The sequence below is a fragment of the Akebia trifoliata genome, chromosome 14 (genome assembly GCF_017979445.1).
Source record: "Akebia trifoliata isolate Shusen 1 chromosome 14, ASM1797944v1, whole genome shotgun sequence".
NCBI classification, from domain to species: Eukaryota; Viridiplantae; Streptophyta; class Magnoliopsida; order Ranunculales; family Lardizabalaceae; genus Akebia; species Akebia trifoliata.
In genome coordinates, this window is record NC_141388.1 from 2,960,881 (window position 1) to 2,983,618 (window position 22,738).

At 34.5% G+C, this 22,738-nt stretch overlaps 3 protein-coding genes across 6 annotated transcripts; 1 reads left to right on the plus strand and 2 right to left on the minus strand.

Annotated features, from left to right (window-relative positions):
• The first annotated feature begins 3,753 nt into the window (after positions 1-3,753).
• On the plus strand, positions 3,754-10,394 carry LOC147385506 (uncharacterized). Of its 3 annotated transcripts, none has more exons than XM_086423889.1 (2): positions 3,754-4,533; positions 10,364-10,394. In XM_086423889.1, the coding sequence occupies exons 1-2, from the start codon at positions 4,013-4,015 to the stop codon at positions 10,377-10,379; spliced, it is 537 nt and encodes a 178-aa protein (XP_086280015.1). In that variant the 5' UTR covers positions 3,754-4,012; the 3' UTR covers positions 10,380-10,394. The 3 variants fall into 3 exon arrangements, 2 of the variants coding, with proteins under 2 accessions (XP_086280015.1, XP_086280017.1); XM_086423891.1 differs by lacking the exon at positions 10,364-10,394 and adding an exon at positions 5,507-5,736 and having other exon boundaries at positions 3,755-4,533; XR_015172135.1 differs by lacking the exon at positions 10,364-10,394 and adding an exon at positions 5,495-5,736 and having other exon boundaries at positions 4,394-4,533.
• Positions 10,395-11,422: 1,028 nt separating this feature from the next.
• On the minus strand, positions 11,423-12,103 carry LOC147385507 (auxin-responsive protein SAUR21-like). Its single transcript, XM_086423703.1, has one exon. The coding sequence runs from the start codon at positions 11,917-11,919 to the stop codon at positions 11,536-11,538; it is 384 nt and encodes a 127-aa protein (XP_086279829.1). The 5' UTR covers positions 11,920-12,103; the 3' UTR covers positions 11,423-11,535.
• A 6,831-nt stretch (positions 12,104-18,934) lies between these two features.
• Positions 18,935-22,208, minus strand: LOC147385508 (Polynucleotidyl transferase, ribonuclease H-like superfamily protein). Of its 2 annotated transcripts, none has more exons than XM_086424431.1 (8): positions 22,026-22,208; positions 21,868-21,939; positions 21,103-21,226; positions 20,929-21,016; positions 20,162-20,299; positions 19,881-19,968; positions 19,667-19,787; positions 18,935-19,544 (listed from the first exon to the last, which is right to left on the minus strand). In XM_086424431.1, the coding sequence occupies exons 1-8, from the start codon at positions 22,108-22,110 to the stop codon at positions 19,364-19,366; spliced, it is 897 nt and encodes a 298-aa protein (XP_086280557.1). In that variant the 5' UTR covers positions 22,111-22,208; the 3' UTR covers positions 18,935-19,363. The 2 variants fall into 2 exon arrangements, with proteins under 2 accessions (XP_086280557.1, XP_086280558.1); XM_086424432.1 differs by having other exon boundaries at positions 22,015-22,147.
• Positions 22,209-22,738: the final 530 nt, after the last annotated feature.

Below are 22,738 nucleotides of genomic sequence, written 5' to 3' on the forward strand. Positions count from 1 at the left end.
TCAAACCATTCTTGTTAAAGATTATGTTCAAGTGGGAATGGGGTTAGGTTTTTTCATTCTGATTGTGCTCAATCTGAACATTATTCTATACTTCGATAAGTGCCTACCATGACTCACACTGATTTTGTGGAGCTTACATGAGTTAAATTTGATACTTTGTACTTGATTTGCTCATCTCTACATGTCATGTCTTAACCATGGAGTAGGACAATAATGATCTCCACAGTCCCAAAGTTTTGGACAGTCTCTTAATTGTCCATTTATCATTTTTCTTTTCTTAATAGTCCTTAGACCTCATCTCATGTTTATAATGTCTTTGAAATACCCAAAATACCATTTTCTCATCTTCTTCACATAGTTAGGTTTTCCAATGATGACTGTGATCATTTCCTATGATCTTTGATCATGAAAGATGAATAGAAAATGATTTCTCTTAATTTTTGCACATTTAGACTTTTTTATTTATTTTGATGTTTTATTAAAAGAATGAAGTTGAGATTATAAATTTTTTTATGATTACATTATAACTTTTGATTTTCAACTATGATATATGCATTTTGGGTATTTCAAAAAGGTTTATTAGGTATCGAAGTCGAAAAAAATGAAAAATCTAATTCACATTATAGTCTCAAGTTCATTACCTTTTATTTGTCTAATTCAACATTTTTATTTTTGACCTCACCACTTAGTGTCAAGTTCACTATTTTTTATTGTCTAGTTCAACGCTTAATTACTTTTGAGTTTGACAATATTCTCATAAAACAAAAAAAAAAAAATCATTGAACTCAACAATAAAAAGTGGTGAGCTCGACATTGTAAATATGAACCGGATTTTTTTTTTCAATTTTTTTAGTTCGATATAACATAAATCTCCTCAAAATACTTGTAGACACCCCAATTTGAACGGGCTACTACTCGAAAAGGCCCAAAAATATAGATTTTCCAAATAAATGGGCTAACGGGCCTTAAGGGCCCAAGTCATTGAAAAGTGACATTTTGACCAAACCGAGGTCCCCTAAGACCTCTCAATGGTTTAGGAGGCCACCAAAAGGACTTGGCCTACCTTACGCTTTCCCAATATTCACCGCTCCGCTTCCAAAATCAAAAACGTCAAATTTTCGATAAAATTCACCAACGGGCCTAAAAAGCCCGATTTGCCAACACGTAGCATCTCGATCAAACCAATGATTTCAAAAATCTCAAAAAAATAAATAAAATTAAAAAAAATGAGACTTGGGATGCCTACCACCTCCTATATATACCTTTCACCGCTCCATCTCCGAATCCAAAAAATTTAAACCCACCTAAAGCTCATAAACCCTCAATTCTTCAAAATCCACTTTTCTCACATCCCCCTTAACCTAAACTCAATCTCACATCACCTAAAAATCTAATACCAACTTACACCCTCAAAATCCATTCCATAATAACCCCCAACCAATTCCTAAAATCCAAAACCATTTCATAACCCAAGCCCAAAACACTCCAAAGTCCCTAAGCCCAAATCCATATCCAATTCATATCCAACCCACAACCCGAACCCATCAATCACTACCCATATCAACCAATCACCATCTTGATAATCAAAGATGACAAATGTCATCACCCCATCTCACCTCCCTCACCCAACTACTTACCCTATTAATTTGCTTTAAATCCCATCTATCCACACATCAACCCATCACTTTTTCTCTCAAATCAAACACATCTACCCACACCCCTAACCTATACCTCCCCTAATCTACCCTCATCATTCCCTACAAAACCCACATCTACAACCTAAACCTACACCATCCTCTCAAGTCAAACATTCAACCTCTCCCATCAACCTATCTCAACCCTTCATTTTCACCCACTTTGACACATGGCATCATCTCCCTCACCCTCCTAAAATATCATCAACCACCTCTTTAAATCCTCCATTATCTTAAATCAAATACCATTTAATCACAACCACCATCTTAAACTCACCTCACCAAACACTCCACCCAAATGGGTTGGGTAGGATCCAAACCATTTGGGTCAAAACTCACCCATTTAACCCCCCTTCCCTAAATACCCTCCAATCTCCTCTAAATTACACCCCTTCTCCCTCAAACTCATAATCATTCTATAATTTTTCCTCACTTCACCCCATTATATCCCTAAAAAAACTCCTCAACATCTATAAATACCCTCCTCCTCTTCCCAAAAATGGCCCCCCAACTTTTACTACAAAATTTCTCCCCAACTCTCTCTCTACTAACAACTATCACCCCTCTCATTAAGAAAAAATCTCATCAATTCCCTCACACAAATCCTCCCCAAGTCTCATAAAAAAAAATAACATACTACACTCATCTCTTCTCTACTCTTTCAACCAAAAAAGAGTTGTATTTGCTTAAAATACTAAGGACTCAAGAAGACTCAAAGAAGAAGAAGAAAAGAAGAAAGAAGAAAGAAGAAAGAAGATACAAGGTGGGTTCAAGGCAATCCCCCCTCTCTCTTCTATACCCTCTCCTCCTCCCTCTTCTATCACCCCTCTCCCCTTCATTTTATTTTTTAGGATGAATGGACCCCAAAGTTAAGGTCTATAAGGGTCATTTCCATCAATGGAATGACCCTATGATAAAGTCGAAAATGAACCCTTATCTAGGGTACAAATGCACCCACATGGCACGTTGTCTTACACCTTTTTAAATTAAAAAAAATGACCGAATTGAGTTGAGGTTACTACTCTTTAGTGGGAAAAAAAGGGTGTCTAACACCTTCCCTTTTCTCCAATCGAGTCACTTACCCCGAATCTCAATGTTTGATTAGTTCATATCCATCGAGAGTCACTAAAACGTCAAAAATGTCACATTTTCTAAAAAATGCACATCGGGTGACCATTTACACCCACTTACAAAAATGAATGGTGGCGACTCCAAACCATTGTAGATGTGGTCATCGTAATGACGAAATCACGTGTCTACAATACCCAAAATGCATAAATCATAGTTTCAAATAAAAAATTACAATATAATCATATAAAAAATTAAAATTAAAATTTCAACTTTGTTCTTCATTTTTTTATGAATCATTAAAAAAAAATTTCTAGATATTCAAAATTAAGAGAATATCATTATCCATTCATCATTCATAATCAAAGATTGTCGGAAATGATCACCTTTGAAAAATCTAACTATGTGAAGAAAATGAGAAAATGATAGTTTGGGTATTTCAAAAATATTATACACATGAGATGAGGTCCAAAGACTATTAAAAAAAGAAAATTTTACTAAATAAACTATTAAGAGACTACCCAAAACTTAGGAATTATTTTTAAAAAAAAATCCCTCTAACAAGATCCTTTTAAATAATTACCCCATTTGAAATCTTATGTGAAAAGGCATAACTCTAAATTAGATGTGATTTAATAAAAGGAAAATGTTAAAACTTACATCACAGATGTGGTGGTGCGCATAGAGCCATAGATGCTTTTCTTTTGAATATGACTGTTTTACACTCTAGTAAAACCGATTGGATCAAATATATATCTAATCAAAAATATATTTGACCCAAAACTCACAAAACATGTCTCACAGTCACTCCCACATGGAATTCCAGTAAATTAAACACAACATTCATAAGTTTCATACGATTCGTACCCAACAAATCCCTCTCCAATACTTTTTATAAAGTCTTTTCTTTTCTTCTAAAAAGTGTAAATGGCCCGTGAAGTCTCCAGAGTGGGTGGTCCCATACACAGTTACAAGTCACAACACAATAAAGATCCAACGGTCTAGATTTTAGGCCCAAAAAAGCAATCATGCTCAAGCCATCATCATTTTCTTCCACTTCTGGTTTTTAAATCATTGAAGTTTGGCAAACCCATTTTCCGACAACCTTACCACCATAGTCAATCTAAGTCCATTATCAATGACCCAACAACACCTCTCCTGTCCATACATCCCTTCTCTTCCTCTTGCCCCTAAGCTTTAACACACATATAGAGGAAACAAAAAAATTTAGGTAATTATCTTCAAAAACCATGGGCAAAAAGGTAAAATGGAGCTGGACCTCCGCACTAATCGGTGCGGCTTCAGCAACGGCGACGGCTGCCATCATCTTGGGAAGGCCAAGAGACCCAACCTTTCATTTGATCTCCATCAAGCCCACTTCTCTCAAGCTCAACCTCCCTGTCCTCCATGCTGATCTCATCCTCACCGTACACGTTACTAACCCAAATATCGTACCTGTCCAATACTCCTCCTCTTCCATGTCTATCTTCTACGACGGTTCCCTCCTTGGAACCGCTCATATAGAAGCAGGCTCTCAGCCGCCCAAGTCGTGCCAGCTAATCAAGCTTCCGGCTCGGCTTGACGGGTTCCAGCTGGCTCGCGCGTCTCGATTTCTCTCTGATGTAGGGCAACGGGAAATGGTGCTTGATGCAGCTGTGGACATTGGTGGTACGGCGAAGGTGCTGTGGTGGGGCCAGAAGTTTAAACTCCACGTGGATAGTCATCTAACCATAGATCCGGTCTTCCTTGACGTGATCGATCAAGAAAACAGGTCCGGGCTCGAACTTTTTTCTTAAGATCATGATTAAGGACTGGGACTCGGTCAGACTCAGCCTTTAATCATGTAAATCGGCTTTGAACTCATCAACTGTATTGGGTTTGTTCTGGACTCGCACACGACTCGGAAACTAGCGGATCTAATACGGAATCGTCCCATAACCCGGGTTCGGTTCCAGGGGTCCGTGTCCGGATCTTGGTCCCTTAAAAATGATTTAGAGAATGTTCTTACGTTAAACATTAAAACATTAAGATATTGGTTGCAATAGGTTGGGGGTCGACTCGTGTCGTGTTGAGGTAAGAGCATTCTAATATTTTAACCAACCCCAACCCGATCCGTTTTAATAATTGTGTCAATCTGAAAACCAAACCTGATCCATTTTTCAAAGAAGTAGCATGGCACAACCCAGTAACCCGTTTGGTAAACACGTTGGGTTGTGCTATCTTCAGGTTGACAGGTATAACCCTTGAACACAACACAAAGAGAAACGCGTTTATGACCCAAACATGATTGTAACCTGTATCTACCAACCTACCATTAGCATAAATCAAGTATCATAAGACATAAATCAAGTTCCACCACACACACACACACGCGAAGAAAAAGAAAAAAAAAATACAAAATCATTAAATGAGTTATCCATGAATTAGATTGTACGTAGGTCAACACGACACGTTAGTGAGACAATAGCTAACTAAGTCAGAATGATTCAGACGGATCGATGTCCCTAACATCAACATGACCCATTTAATAGACGAGTTAGATGGGTCAGCACGATTAGACTCAATCCATACCCGTTAACTTTGTGTCGTTTTCAAGTTGTGTTTGTCGGTCGGATTGATGTCCCTAACCCAAACTCGACCAGTTTAATAAATGGGCTAGACAAGTTAACACGATAACAACCCAAACATGATTAAACTCAACCCAAACTCATTAAATTTGCGTCATTTTCAAGTTGTGTTTGCAGGTCGTGTTAGAATTGCCACCCATAGTTAACAAGAGATTGCATAAGGGTGTTTTAATCAACTTATTCCTTTCTATTCATTTGTTGTTTTGATCTTGTGTGTTTGATCCTCCGCCTGTTGGATGATGTATTCATTACGCATGTAGATATATATGGACGATCAAGTTAATTGTAATCTCGATAGAATTTAGGGGTGGTTTTAGTCAATATCATATCGTTGGTTTTTCTGATTACCTATTTATAGATTTTCAAATCCCTTGATTTATCGCATGATGTCTTGGTCATAGTACTCTGGGAAATTTTGACACATGTCAAAATTTCAATTTCGAACATCATTCATTCTACATGGCGATCACATGTTGATTTGATGCCACAATGAACTTGTCAGTCAAGTCAAAATGCTTAGTGTCAAGTTGCGTGTGTACTTGTGAGGTGTGCCTTTAATCATTATGCATGTGGAGATATGTCAGTTCAGAAGATGCACTTAATATTAATTTATACTTGGGATCCCATTTGTAATTCTAGTACCAAACCAATGCCTACAAGCCTTGGTCCTTGATAATGTGGATTACTTGATCAATATTTTTCTTTGATTCGGAGTATGCTGATCAACATAAGTTCTAAGATTAGTGCAATTCTTTCCTATTCTCAATTTTGATTTCCCCCGAGACCTTGACCACCTCACCATTTGTGTTTTATATATAAACCAATGCATCCAACTCAAATAAGTTGGACCTATCCAAGCTGGTTCCAATAGATTTGAATTGCCTTTCTAGGGGAAAAAAACTGGAAAACTTTGACACATGAATGCTCTTCTCCACCCTCCAAACGGAATGCAATCTCTCTAGCACATACTCCAACACAATCCACGACTCTTCATGTTCCCCTCTCAAAAGATCAACCTTACCTCCAAACAGTAAAACAGAACCCCAATTCGTGTGTTATACTTTTAGAAATAGCACGCAAAGCAACTCATTTGGTATGGGGACTGAGTGTTTGAAAGTACATAAGTCTTAAAGTGACTCATCCAGTCAGGTCTTCAACTAGCCCGGGCTTATACTGTTGTCTAAATCATCCAACTTTTATACTAATACGAAAATGGACGAGATCGGTTAAGTGGTCTCAGTAGGAGATGGGATTGCACGTGTTTATGGATTGAACACGATTCAAGCTGAGAAAATGGTTGAATTTGCCGGTGGTGTGAAAGAAATAGCATTGAATCTTGAGAATGAGAATGTAAGTATTGTTGTGTATTTGGAAGTGATACTGCTATTAAAAAAAAAGAGATCTTGTCAAGCGCATTGGATCTATTGTGGATGTTCCTAAAGGAAAGGCAATGATAGGCTGTGTTGTCAACGAGTTGGGAGTATGTATTGATGGATGAGGGGAACGAAGACATGTCTTGTCATCTAAATCATCCAAAATTGATCTAGTACGGACCCATTTTTCCCAAGCCTTCAGTAATAGTGTTCAAGAATGGTTTTTTGGGTACAACTGCTCCAATAGTAGTCAGGAAAAAACAGCTTTTGCTTCATAGATTATGTGTAAATTTTTTTATATAGAAAACTGTGAACAATAGGTACTTAAATCAAACAATAGTCTATTTTGTTGTGAAAATAGTTTGAATTGTGCTTAAAACAATGATGTTTGGAAACACCAAATAACCAGAGAAGAAAATAAGAATTGAGTCCCCAAAAAGAGATTTTGCATATGCGTGAATGGGGAGTTCTCCATCTCTTTGCTGGACTTGAGACAATAAAAAAGATCGTTCAAATAGAAGATAAGGAGATGCTCATTGTGAGAGAGATTGCACAAGTGAGGATAAATCCTATAGTGCGAGATCCTACTAGTAGGAGGTGCAAATAATTTCATTTTTAGACAGATTGTACACTCAGAATGTGTGAACATGGCTCGTTGTGTGAGAGCTTGTACAACAAGAGATGCAAACATAGGTCATTATGAGAACTAGTTTGCCTCGTTTTTGTTTTAGGATTGTGCAACAAGAGATGCAAACATAGGTCATCATGAGAACTTGTTTGCCTCGCTTTTGCTTTAGGATTGTTGGACACGAAGATGGATAATAATGATTATGGGGGCATGAAGAATGGTACCAAATCCATTGTTGGGATTAGTGCTAATAGGTTGATTCTTGGTCAAAGATAAAATTTGACCAATTGAACTATATAGCAAGGAATTGAGTTTAGAGGTACTCGTTCAAGACTACAATTACAGACAAAATCCCGATTGTAAATTGATGGCAATTAAGTTAATCAAACTCCATATGCACAATGATTACAAGCACACCTCCCAAGTGCGTATGCAACCTGACACTGAGCAGATTAACTTAACTGACAGGTTGATTAAAACATTAGAGCAACATGTGACTTTTATGTAGAATGGATGGTATACAAAATTCAAAGGTTGACATGTGTCAGCATTTCTGGAAATAGTATGACTAAGACATCATGTGATGAAATATACTAAAACTTAAAATTTTTATAAATAGGCAAATAGAGATGGGAAATGCATGCAATCTTAACAAAATCACCTCTAAATTCTATGGAATTAAATATGATTTAATCATCGAAGTGTATTTATCGGCACAATTATGTCATTCAAGAGTCAAATTAACATCAGACAAAAGCAAGACTAGAAAGTCAGATTAAACAAGAGAAAGGACCCACAATGGTGTTATTGTAATTAACATAAAATGAAAGGGAGAATGCGATTCAAAGAGTGTTCATATTTTTCCGATGTCTTTCCAACAAAAATGAGAAATCTGAAATTCTTAAATCTCGATTTCACATCTCTTTTAGTTCACAACTGATAGCAAGATGACTAGGTCGTGTCATCTTAGTCTCGGATGATTTTTAGGCAAATTTTAGATGTATGAACCAAGGAAAAAAGAAAGAGATGTAGATGTAAAAGCAACAAAAGTGAAAAACAATCCCCATTTCAAACATTTAGTCTCTCGAAAGCTTGTTAATTGAGGTCAAACTTTTTTCCTTCTCTATTGTAAAAGAGCCTCCTTTCTTTCTCAATGTCAAAATGGTTGGCCAAAATATACCTTCTAAATTTGCTAATGGAGCTCAAAATCGTTAGCAAATACATTCATAAATTTGTTGCAACCAATTTGTTTTTGCTCAAAGTATCTTGGATCCACCAATCACATGAGTCTGCGTGTATTGAATGGCATCCCCAATTTATAAAACTACCCTTGTTAATTACAAAATTACCCTTGCTACGCTTGATGTGGCACCCTAGAGAGTCTGTGCGCACTGGGAGCAAAAAATCACTTGTCCGCCTACCCCCTCTCTCAAGATCATGGGAAGATGGAATTCCCCTTAAAAGGTCCATGAGATCGATGCTCAATACAGTGATTATCAACTCTTTGAATGTTATTTTAGTTAAATCGAAAGTATCAATCTTGATCAAATTAATGGCATTTTGACTATCACATTCAATTACATATTCAGTTTGCTCTGAACCTAACTTATTACCTATAAAAGTTTCCATGGCAATAATTTAACTTATCAAACTCCTAGACAAATTAACTTCTACAACTTGAATAGTTGTGAAACTATTCCTTAAGTTGAACCAATAAAATAGACTTGGATCAAGATCCACTATAACATCTAAATTTGTAAATCTCTCTAGTTCGATTTTAGACTTTTAAAATTAAAGTACCACTTAGAATTGTATCTAAACTATAAAAAAAAAAAAAAAATTGACTGAGATTTGGAAGAAAGCCTCCAAGCAACACCTGCCATCATCATTGCCACCATCACCATTTGGTTTCTATCACGATCGGACTTTCACCTTGCACATCTCTTCAATGGTTATACATCATACATACCACCACCACTATCCCAACGTGTTTTTTAGATTGCTGGGTGTACAAAATCTATTTTAAAACTAATAATTATCCAATGTATTTTTCATGTAATATAAATAACTAATACATTTTAAAAAAAATAACCATAACCCAATTAAGGTTATGTTTGGTAACACGTTTGAAGTCTGGAAACATCTGAAGTCCAAAAACTTGAAATCAATCTTCAGAAGTTTCATCCAACATCCATCATCGTTGATTTAAAATTTTTGAATTTCAATTCTGAAGTCTGAAATCTGAAATGAAACAAATGGAAATAAAGTTTATGAAGTCTGAATTTCAAAAGTGGACCACTTCAGACTTCTGAAGTGTTACCAAACACACTAAATTATCAGGAAGAATAAAATGATATTTGAAAGATAATTTTCCTAAAATGCAATATGAAGAGTTGGAAGGTACTCTTTTAGCCTAATGTGAATGTGGAGATTGAAAACTGAGATCTAAGCTATTTCTATTTAGCAATTAAAGCTGATTTTGGCTAGTCTAAGAAGAGGTGTGTAACATACATGCCAGTCAACCAAAGATCCCATTATTCAAATATTTTTATTCTTTATTTTTTGAAATTGTAAGCATGAATTAGGCCGATATCAACCAGAGGTTTCTTTTTTTCTTGGTTAGTTAAGCAAGAATATATAAGAACAAGAGTCGTGATGATTGCACGCGGTCTTGGTTCGTAAGTAGTTGATGTGGCAAGGGCACAGAACCATAGATCATTTTCATCGGGATACATAGGAAAAAGATGTGCAGTTTTGTGCCCTTGCCACCTCAGCCGTGTACTAAGATTACGTGCATTCATCATTATTCTAAGAACTAAAGAAAATTTTGCTACAATTGACCCATAATCTGAAATCGCCCGATATAACATACTCGAAAACAATTTTTTCCTAATATGGGTTTGAATTTGATTTCACCAACCTGTTCATTTAGAAATTAAATTACTATAAAACTGGCTATTTGTTGTTTGGCAGGTCGTCTTCATCATGATCTTCATGAACAGGTCTGCACGTCTAAAACCTTGGTTTTGAAAGTGAAATGGTTTAAAATCATGAATCAGTGGGATCACCAATAGATGGACCTATGTAGATTTGTTGAATTAGCCCAAATAATATACCATGTTGTATTATTTTGCTTGACCACACAGAACAGAACAGAACAAGTGTGTTGTACACAACTTTCTCTGTACACGTGCATTTCACGTGCCATTTGCTTGTATGTTAAAAACGAAAGATCCGCAAACATCGGCGTAAGCCACTCCATTTTAGTCAACTTTTCTTCTGGAATTTTCTCTCACTCACCGATCACTTTTGCTCATTTAATACACATGGCGTCATGCCATTGGTTAACTTTCAAAACAGCAAATCTCTATTCAAAATAGTAGGTTCATCACCCAGCATCACATATCATACCCATCCTAACCATTGAAATAGTGGGCCCTACCCAGAAAATCGTATATATCAAAATGAACCCATTCTTACTGTCCATGTTACCCACACCAAAGATAGTGCCCATGTTAAGCTCATCTGCTGATTCAAGATTCAAGATTTGGACGTCACATGTAAACAGTGGTGTTTAAAGGGTTGAAAATGAAGACCCTTGTTCATTGCAGACTCAATTATTTTTCCTTCCTCTATATATAATTCACTAAATTATAAATATTCTTAGAATAATTTCATACATAGTTAGCTTAACTCCTTAAAATCCCACGAATTACGGACAAATCTAGCCTTAGTTTCAAGAAAAAAAAGGTGACAAATTGTGAACAATACATGTGAAATCACATCAATGACTTGAGAATTGCAGATTTGAAACAAAATGTGGGATCAAATATGGTTCATGACCATGGGATTAATGGAAGTTGGTTCAATCTCACCCACTTATGAACCTAGTTAAATGCTATACCAACTTGGTCAAATTTTACGATGATCAGAATGGGCATCGAAAATAATAATTATAAGAGTTTCATCTTCAATCTTTAATTTGTAAAATTTAGATTATATTAACATTTAGAAAATTTAACCTGCAATTTGGTTAAATTGAAGTATATTAACAACTCATTCATGGAATTATAATCTCACAAACAGAGATTATTACCCACAATTACCTTAATTAGATCAAAATCTCTCCTAGTCTCTTTAACTAACTAAACAAACTCTTCGACCAATTTTCCAAAATCAAACTGCCCATTACAGCATTCCACAGCACTAACCACCTCTTGGAAAGTAGAGACAGTACATGGAACCACCAATCCATTTCTTTGCTCAAACCCATACTCATCATAGGCCTTCTCCAACAACATCTTGAAGAGAGGGTGAGAAAGGAAGCCAGTTGGCACGACGAACCGTTGTCGTTCCTCTCCAACATATAACGCGAAGAACCCAGTCGGAGTCGTGGATGAAGGTGACTCATCGTAATCGTTAAGTAAACATTCATGATGCGGTGATTGATTACGTGCTCCCCCACTGATTACCTTCACCTTCTTAGCCAGTTTCTTAACAGACTCCATCTTCTTTCCAAGCATTTTCATTTGCAGAAAATGAGAGGAGAGGTGGGAGAGGATGGTTGAGAGAGCTTAGAGAAACGGTGGGCTCATGGATATTGGTATGAAGGGAGATGGTTGAGGTGAGGGGGGGATTTGTAGTGTGGATTTGAAAGGAATGTCCCAAACAAGCCTTCCTTTTGACTTTAAAAATTGAAATTTCTATGGTTATCATGGTTTCCTTTATTTGTCTTATAATAATGACTTTGATTTATTTTGACTTTTCAATGGTTAGAGCAGTTATAAATCCCATTTTACTTGTCTTAGACCAGAGTGGGGATCCACTTTTGAAAAAAAAAACATTAAAAAAAAAAAAAAAAAAAGTGAAGATTTTACACTTGAGGGAGTTGAGTAGATATCCTACTTTAATTTACGTCTATTTGAGTATCAGGTGTCAAATTCTTTGGGAAAATTACAAAATGGAGGCGGATGGGACTTTTTTCTAAACAGTCCCTAAGTTTTGGATGGTCTCTTAATAATCTACTTAGTAAATTTTTTCTTTTCTTATCGGTCGTTGAACCTCATCTCCCACATTTCTCTCGATTGAATGTCTTAACCGTTCAAATTCATCGTTTTTATTAAAAAAATTATATTTTTGGCATCTTAACTAAGTTTTGAAGACTCCAATCTGTCAGAAAGAACTTAAGAAAGAAGTCATTTTCAAATATTTTAAAGATGTATATAAAAAATATTAGGATTTTTTCATTTTTTTCTTAGTTTTTGGATGAAAATCGATCAAGAATAATTATATTGAGTTTAAATCATTTTAATAAGTTGTTCTCTCAAGTTTTTAGTCGATTTTTCCATACATTTTAGTCGAAAAAAACTCGAAGAGTGAAAGTAGGTGGATTTTATTAATGTAAATAAAAAGTGGTGAACTCAACAATAAATAATAGTGAATTTGACAGTAAATAAAAAGTGTAAAGTTCGACAATAAATAAAAAAGTGGTGCCTTTGCCAATAATGAGAGACTACTAAGAATTAAATGTCCTAATAAATTAACGTGCAAAATTTAAGGATTATATAAAAATAAATCCCTCTACCAAGGTCTTTTAAGTAATTTTTTCAAACTCCTTTGCGTTCGATCCATGTTTATTTGGCTTAGGCCTTGTTATTGAAAATTAAAACACCCACACACACTAATTGGTAACATTTATCCATCAGAAAAATCTTCTATAAAAGGTGGTATTTGAAGGATGGGTCTACACCTTCTAAGAAATTTATTTTTAAGGATAAATCTTCTAAATAGATCCATTGGAACCATGAATCATTGGCCCACACCGTGATAGGGTTAGACACTAAAATCTAACGTGGTTATTGATTTTAGATTATTGGATTTGGGCAGTTTATGTCAGCTCCATAGGTGACTAACGAGTAAAATCCTCAAATCCAACTTCTAGAAATCACCAATCAAGATTATTTTTCCGAGTTATAAGTTGATAATCAGGTGTGGGTTACAGGTATAGTTCTAGGACCCGTGATTCCAAGAGAGAGTAAAAAAATGCAATTTATTGAATAAAGTCAGCATTATCTAAAGAATTTACAGGCATATTGATTTGATATAAGTACAAAAATGAAAAGAGACAAAATTTAATTGAAGAACTTAAATATTCTATTTTAAAATATCAGAAACAATAGAGAAGAATAAAGATGGTTGGCGGAACTTTGACCTTGGTGGGCAGCATGAAGTAAGTCCACAATTATCATAAATTAAGGGGCATACCATCATCCCAAGGTTCACCCCTGAGTTCTCCTCCCGATTTAAGTTGAGAATCTCTAGAATCATTGAATGGGTTAGACATGTAATCATGATCCATATTTGGGTTGAAAATATCATTTTTCCTATTAGAAAAGATTATCTTCAGGGCCATGTTGTACTACCACTGATAATAATAATAATAATAATAATAAGAGTCGTGATAATCTGACACATCACCCCCCCCCCCTCTGACATACGCACTCCTAATAGAATCGTAGATCATTTGTCTTGGGATACACAAGAAAAATATTTATATTTCTACATAATCCAAGGCCAATGATTTACGGTTCTGTGATGGGGTGTCAAAAATTTATTATTCTAATAGTAATAGAAACCCTTCTAAGATAATAAGATTTTGAAACTTACTAAAGATCATTTTGCTCAAATAGACTAAACATATCAGAAATCCAACACCACATCCCTCTAAGTTTCGTCGAAAAACTTAAATTCAAAATAATTATTATAATAATAATTCAAAACTTAATTTTTTTAAAAATAAATCTTAGGATTTGAAAATGGATGGCTATCAAACTTCCACATAATTTCGAAACTTAAAAATAAAATTTAAAAGTGAAAAATAACTTAAATTTATTTTTTTTCTAAAATTCATAGAATTTGATCCTTTACAAGTCTAAAGCATCGGATCATGATTTTGAATGCCAAGAGATGATCCCAAGGACCCCTAATAAGGGTGAAATCCTTACTAATTTAATAAGACGGGGGGGCACTAACAACAATAATAATAATAGATTAAATATAAAAAGTCACCTTTGGAAGAACCTAGCAGAACGTGTGAGGTTGAAAGAAGAGAATGGTTAGCCATAGCTTTGACATCTAAAGCCGAATATGTCCAAAACACAGGCATAGATAGAGTGAGAATCGTTGACGTTAAATACGCTTCCACTCACCACAAGCCACAAGTCTCTTGTCATCTATGGGCCAATCCATTTTCAATGGAAATAACGAGTTGACCCGGTGACTTATACATCATAAAAGTGGAAGAAAGGTTGAAGTCTGAAAGCATGCCATATTGGAACTGAAGATTTTTGACTGACCATGGTCGTACGAACTACTTAAAGTCCTTTTAAGTATGTAGAAATTTCTATAAGACTGTCGACTCGTTTGCGACGTAGCGCGTCCTGCAGAATCTATGGAATTCCTCAATTAATAGTTTGGTGACAGTATTTATGAAGAGTTTTTTGGGAAATATATTTTGGTAACTATATTAAAAATATATAATTCTCCAACAGTTAATTTAATTTTTAGATATAAAAAAATAATATTTCAATTAATAATTAAAAAATAAAATAAAAATACAACATTAAATTCCATCAGATTCACATAAAAATCTTTCTTTTATAGAAAAATCCAAATTTTAAAATCCTAAAAATAAATTGTAAGGCCAAAATTAAAGGACCAAAACACTCCCAAATGTCTATCAACTTTGTGTGTTTAATTCTAAAAGCCAACACTAATCATCATATGTTCCAAGTTGAAGTATCATAAAGAGAGAAAGGTGCATGAATCATACTGCCACATCAAATGTGTCATAGAGCATTTGATACACCTGGTCGGCTGATGAATCATCTCCATTTGACCATTGTTCGAAAAATGGTTGGAAGGCCATTGTTGATGGGAGATGGATGTGTAGATGATTGGTCCAGGCGTTAGTGACATAACATATTGTTTCGTTCAATCACTTTCTTGCGTTTGACTGATAAATAAAATTGTTTTCAAGGAGTTAAAATATGACCAAAACACTAATTACATTCAAGCCCATCAATTATTCATGCTCCCCATTATGCATGATTGACTTTGTTCTAGGGTGGGTCCAAGGACAATGAGTGGACTAGTTGAAATTTCTAAAATTCATTTGTGGGTTGTTTGATCTTCCTAATCCATGAGGGTGACTCTTAAGGATGGATTTGAACTCAAGACCTCTGCTCCGTAAGCATGGTGGTATTGGAGTAAAATGTAGAAGTTATTGTATCTTTCCATGAAAGTTGCCAAGCATATTAAAGGATCTAATATCATTCCATCAAAATATAGTAACATGATAATTGAGTTGAAGATCTCTAGGACTCAAGAATGATTTTTTTTATAAATATCCAAACATTTAGATTTGTAATTAATTTTTAGCTTTCAGTAATTGAAATTTCAGAAGTCCAATTCCACGAATCAAATAAACCATTATGCGATTTTTAGTTTTTAAGACTAGTTCTACTCTTAAATTTTCAAAACATGTATGAAAATAAAATCTTTAAACAGAGAAGGTTTATTCTATATATATATATATATATGGGGACGGTTCAGCAGCCCTAAAGTTTGCCAAGTTTGGTGCCAAACATTTTTCAAAATATAGGTTAGAAGCTTTGGAATGAGCTGATTTTTTGTGAGGATGATCTCTATGGTGAGGAGAATATCATCACCAAAAATCAGCCTATTCCAAAACTTCTAACCCTATCAAAAGTGATTTACAAAAATTGGATGGTCCACGATTCTTCAACTTGTAAACTAGGGTTAGAAGGTTCAAAATGAGCTGATTTTTTTTAGGATGATCTCTTTATCATAGAGATCATCCTCACAAAAAATCAGCCTATTCCAAAATTTCTAACCCCATCAAAAGTGGTTTACAAAAAAATGTTTGACACCAAACTTAACAAACTTTAGGGCTGTCGAACCGGTCCCTATATATATATATGAGTTGTGCTGGGGTGACGTAAGATTTAATGTGATTCTCACAATTCTGATGTGGACATGCATGCATAATCATAGATGGTTTTTACTCGTATTGTGAAGAAACACATCTATGGTTATGTGCACATCCCACATCAAACTTGTGAGTATCACAGTAAATACTTTTTGTCATTTTAACATTTTCATATATATATTATATATTTTATGATGGTTCAAACTGGCCGCCCTTAATGAGTGAGTGTGAGTCCCATTTTGTTCAAGTTCCAGTGTTCGTATGCACTAAGTGCCTTTTGACTCAACTACCTCTCATTAATTTTAAAGTTATGAACACCGTACCCTTTATAATAGTTTGAATAATGATTTTTTGATGCCCCGTTAACATTAATCCCCTTACTCCTATCATAAAATCGTAGATCATTTACCCTAGGATACACAGAACAATAAATATTTTTCTTTTGTATCCCAAGGTAAATTATGTACGGCTCTATGATTGGGGGTGTATGTCAAGGGGGGTGTCAAGTGATCACGACTCTTATAATTTATATCATGGGAAGCAGATCCTCTCTATCCCCATCTTTCTTGTAGCACTCTATATGCAATATACAAGGGAGAGGCTCATGTTCCAAACAAAAATAATAATATTAACACAGGCTTCTTAGATCTGATTTACATAAAAAAAAATATTTTTTAATCAGGTCCAAGACTTATAAAGGAAAGAGAGAAAGGGGTGTAGCAGCGTGCATTTAGCATCATTCAAAAAAAAGTAATTTTAAAAAAATTGGATGTTGTTTTTGCCGGTGCCCCTCATGCCCCTTTCTCTCTCTTGCCCATAGTGAAAAAAAGTAAATTTTTTGATTTGATCACTTTGTGACATTCAAAAACATGATTCGATGCAATGGAGTTGTAGAAGACAAAATTATATGAACTTTCAAAAAAAAAATATTTTTCACCGTTGAATATTATTTTTAAATTTGGTTGTTCGGTGGTCATCTATCTTCAACACATTGGATCAAGCTCAAAAAATAATATTTTTTTAATTTCTTTCTTTTTTAATATGAATATTTTCATAAAATCTAAAAGGTTGTTGGATTGTCAATGTAATATCAATTCAGACCCAACGACCATTTTTAAGATTTGAAATCTAAAAAAATAAATATGCAGGCAGCGGCAAGAGAGAGAAGCTCTCTCTCTCTCTCTCTCTCCTCTCTCTCTCTCTCTATTGCTGATGTCATTATGCCACATGTCACATATTTGTTGGGTTGTGTGAGCCAATCTCATAGGGCGTGGGTCATTTTAAAAAAAATAGGCAAATTCAACACTTTAAATGTCGATATTTTATTTTATTTTTAAAATATTTGGTACTTGAAATATCAATTTGGGTTCTTTTAATAATTATAAAAAATATGTTACTTTTTTTATAATAAAAAAATATTAGGTTTTTTTTATTATTATAATTTCCCTAGATTTTATCTACTTTAAGTCTTTAGATAAGGCTTTTTCTTAAGCGGACAATGATAGAATTTTGAATAGAAAAATCATGAGATTTCTACAATGGATTAAAGCAAGGTTGAAATCGATGGTTCAGTGATGAAGTTCAATAGATTAAGTGCGTGTTTGGTAACACTTCTGAAGTCTGAATGAATGTGATCATCCTTTAAAATTCAAACTTTAGAAGCTTTATTTTCATTTGTTTTAGTTCAAATTTCATACTTCAGAACTAAAATTCAGAAGTTTTGAACCAGTGATGAAGGGATGCTAGACGAAATGTTTGGAATTTGACTTTTTTTTTTTTTTTTTTCTAAAATACCCTCCTCAAAACCCTTATTTCTATCACTTATTCTTTTTTTATACGTATTTTTAACTTTTCTACTTCTCATTTCTTTTCTATCTCTCCTTCCTCTACAACTATGTTGTTAAAGTTTCTCCCCTTTCTCTCGTTTCGTGTTTAAAAACCCTATATTTTTTAATTAAAAAATGAATGATTATTTATTGTTTTAGTATTACCTTGTTGGAATATAATTTCTTAAGTATGAATTCAAATTGAAAACAATATTTTTGGGTATTTGATGTGTTAGAAATTGAAATTAAATATATGGATGATTTCATTATGCATAACGTATTATGTTTTTTTATTAATAGTTTATTAGAATTACAAAAGAGTATTATTGTCAAAATGGCCATTATGATTTAAAATTATATTTGTAACCATAAACTCTTAAAAATGTTGAACAAACAACTTTTCTAAAATAAGATTTCAGATTCTAGAAAAAAGACTTCAAACTTCAGACTCCAGACTCTAGACTTTAGAAGTGTACCAAACATACACTAAAATCCTACTCTTCAACCTTCAAACCTCAAGAACAATATGAGTACTTTGAATGAATGAAGTTATGTAAAAATCAAGAGTTTTCTACTAGGGACCAAGGTGACTTGAAGATAACTAATATTAGGAAGAAAGGAGTTTTGGTACAGTTTGAAGACAAGGATGTTGAAGTAATTTTCCATTAGCCTGGAAGATAAGACCAAGGTCAAGGGGCATGCCATCAATTTGAAAACATAGGGGTATCTTGATATTCATGTCATGAGTTTGAGAACATAGTGGGCTGCCCACTTCTAAGTTTTTGGGTTTGAAACTTAAATTGCAAGCCAATTCAAAATTATAAAAAAGCCCCCAAACAAAATCCAAAGAATCAGAGGGGGCTGATAGGCCCTTAGTTGATCTGTAACAAACACATGGAATACCACTCCACATTTGACCTGATTTGATCATTCAACGCCAGAGACCATTATGACATTCTACAACTCATGAGGATTCCCCGCCGTATTAATCATTATTATCAACTACCATTCCATTTTGACATTACTAACGTGGTCATCTTTCCACATTAGCTAAACTTCTTGATAGAATCTGATAGCATTGATTTGAAAAGTTAGAATGCATGGATCCGGATAAGAGTAAAAGCCTAGTCTTCTGCATCAGAATTGGGTGGTTAGCTCAAGTTTGCGTGTCTCAAAGAATTTGCAGCGACCTTTGCCACTCGATTCAATTTCCTCACTCTTCCTCTTGTATCCAGTGACACCAACGCTACTCAACTTCAGTTGGCGCCGATTGCCACTCCTTTCGCTACAACCATCTTCATCCTGTTTATCTGATTCCCTGAAAACAACATAAATATAAAATGTCGGCTTCAAAATTCCGTGCCTTCTGTTATATAACAAAAACAATGGTCCCCCATGAATCAATCTAGAATGACTGGTGGACCAATTCTGTAGACTCACCACAAGACTTCGACTATGTCCTTGAAGTAGGGAGTGCATGTACCCCAACTGAATCGAACCAATGTTGGGAATCCAAATACCGAATGTTTGTGATCTTCCAACCATGCCTTAGTTTCAGGATCTAAATATAATTTAATAAAACAAACTCCTTAGACAAAAGACGTCACTTTGAAACACACCCACACAAATGTAGGCAATCCCAAGCACTTGTTACCTCCAGGGTATCCGGATCCAAAGTTTCTATGCATGTTCTCTGTGGTTTCTTCAAGCACCCAATTGCGCAAGGTTCGGTCTCTGGTCACCTATATGGTGAAAGAAGATAAAGATTAGTTATAAAAGTGCATATTAACGGGAGCTCCAGTTGAAGTTGATATAGGAGCAACTTGTATACATAAAGAACTTGTCTTAGTCACTTTTAGTTTAAAAAAATGGTTTTGAACCAGCGAGCATAGCAAACTTCAATGGAGGAAACCCAAAAGAAGGGAGTCCAATTACCTTTGCGACTATACTAGCTCCACTAACAACTGGATAAAGACTATCAGCTTTCTTGGCGACCACGAATTTGACACTCGGAAATCTTTCTGCTAATTTCATTCTGTACTTATCTGGATCTCCGACAGTATCCACATAGACCTGAAGTATTCGAGGAACACAAAAATAGGGTTCTTAGCCTTGAATAAGAAGGGGGCTTGAACAGGAAAAGAAGAAAAGCAAGTAAATTGCATATAAAAGAGATTAAAAAATGTCCTAAACATTTCCCGATCCAAAAGAGTAGTGTTAGAAAGATCAAACATCATTCCTTTGTCATGATGTTGATTCGTTACACGCTACAATGGCAACTACGTAGCTTTGAACACTCGATGTTTGTATTGTCTGCTATAATAATCTTTACTATTATAATAAGAGAAGGCGGGGTAGATGTGGTTCGACATCAAAATTTGAGAGGTCATAAATGCCCCCACTTTTATACTTAAACTTGATATAATCAGTCATTTTGATATTAAAAAAAACCAATAACATTACAACCAACACCCCTATATTCACGTTGGTTAATTTTCAAAATTACAAAAATATCCTTTTTACTAAGTAATCTTCAAAAACCCTTTAATCAATATTTTAAGTTAGATATAAACCCTTTTGATATATGTGTGTTTGCACATGTCATCTTCTAGTAATAATAATAAATAAAAAGGTCCTTTGGAATTGATCTGATCCATATAATTTCAACTCATCATACTCTTTTTCGGTAATAGAGTTTTTACCTCAGTTAGAAAAACTCCCATGTCAAGCACCCTCGCAACAAGTCCCATCGCAGAATTGTGTGATATTTCATTTAAGTTTATTTTAGTTCTGAATACAAACAGAATAGAAATATCAGGTTAAAAAGTGCACAATAATATAATGTAAAATGCGGGTACTCGTTATTTCATACTAACTTCTTTAGCATTTTAGCAGAAAGCTCTCTCGGATCTATGATGTCAACAGACCAACCAATTGATTCATTTTCCTTCAAATTTTCAAATAATTCCTCCCTCTTTTCTTCTTTTAGAGTCTTTGAGTCTGTAAAAAATGAAATAGAATGCAAAGGATTTCATCATGTACAACACAACCTTCACATTCTCAGATATTAAGCAAAAAAGGGATGAACTATGATAAGCAAGTATGAACAAAATGATGGGAAAAAAAATGATTATGTAAGACATATAGGCTATTAAAAAACATTAATGAAGTAAACTCCAATAGATATATTTAAAAAAAAAAAGAAAGGATAAACTCTAATGTTCGTAACCATCAATTATTCATGCAATATCCCCCTCAATTAATCTTGACATCCATTAAAAAAATGACTAGATTTAAATTGAAGCAATGAATTAGGGTTTCCTGAAATTGTCCAATCAAAAAAAAATTATTTCAATTTCATCCTATCTAAATCAAGGCAAAATAACAAAGAAAAGTAAACAAAAATTCTCATAATCTAGCAGAAAAACATAAATAAAAGCAAGATATAACAATTTCACCCAATAATTTTCTTATTTCAATCCAACCTATCATATGAATCATAAAAAGTTCAAGAATTTAAAATGCATGCCACCGAATCGATAAGCCATGTTTATAATATAGATAAAATCACTAAATGCACAAAACCCATATCGAATCAAAGTAGAAGGAGTGAAAGAAAGAAGAAAAGGAAGCCTTTTTACCTGCAAATTTCAAGGAAGAAAGAGTGGTTTGATAGGAGAGAGAGCAATACAAGCATCCATAAACCATGGGACCTGAAACAAGTGAAAAATCAGAAACACAAACATACATAACTAACTATTAAAGATTAGATCTTGCTCTGTTAATACCTAACTATTACCTAAAACAGGTCCTCTTCCAGCTTCGTCGATGCCCATCATGCATGGCTCTGAACCCCATTTGGGTAGAGTTACTTCTGCAACCATTCTTCTGCTCTCACCTCTCCTCCAAATTTCCCGCCACAACCCCTAAGAAGAAGCAGAAACGATGAAAGATCTCACTCCTCAGTCCTCACTCTCCCAAATTTATTTTATGGAGGTCAATTTAGTCATTTGGTTATCGAGAGGGTTAATATGGGAAAGAGTTAGGCTAGCCTGATTAACTCAGTAAGATTTCAAATCTTATTAAGACTCTTTTCTTTTTGGCCCACATGTATCACCATATTGGAAATACAACAGTACATGCCTCTAAATTTCAATGAAAATTTCAGATTAAAAAAATAAAAACTAAAAATTTTGAGTTTGATCGGAGTATTGAAAATAAATCACTACAAGACTCTCAAAATTTTAAATTAAATTTCAACGGTAAAAAATAATATTTAAAAAAATAATAATAATAATCAAAATTCTTAAAATTTCATCTTCTACAACCCTCGAGAAACGGATCACGTTTTTGGATGCCACATGGTGATGCTATCAGAAAATCTATACCATCACCAAGCAAAAAAGGTAAAATAATTATTTTAAGGGTGTCCATGGGACGACAGACTGAGGATTCTCTTGCACTGCCCGACTTTATTTAGGCCAATTTGTGACTGGTCTGACAATGTTGAAT

Coding starts and splice junctions, on each gene's coding strand:
- LOC147385506 (XM_086423889.1), top strand. CDS start 4,013: ATGGGCAAAAAGGTAAAATGGAGCTGGACCTCCGCACTAATCGGTGCG.
- LOC147385508 (XM_086424431.1), bottom strand. CDS start 22,110: ATGGTTGCAGAAGTAACTCTACCCAAATGGGGTTCAGAGCCATGCATG. Junction 21,227..21,867: donor TTCTTCCTTGAAATTTGCAG/GTAAAAAGGCTT, acceptor CATTTTTTACAG/ACTCAAAGACTCTAAAAGAA. Junction 21,017..21,102: donor TCTGCTAAAATGCTAAAGAA/GTTAGTATGAAA, acceptor GTTTGTATTCAG/AACTAAAATAAACTTAAATG.
- LOC147385507 (XM_086423703.1), bottom strand. CDS start 11,919: ATGAAAATGCTTGGAAAGAAGATGGAGTCTGTTAAGAAACTGGCTAAG.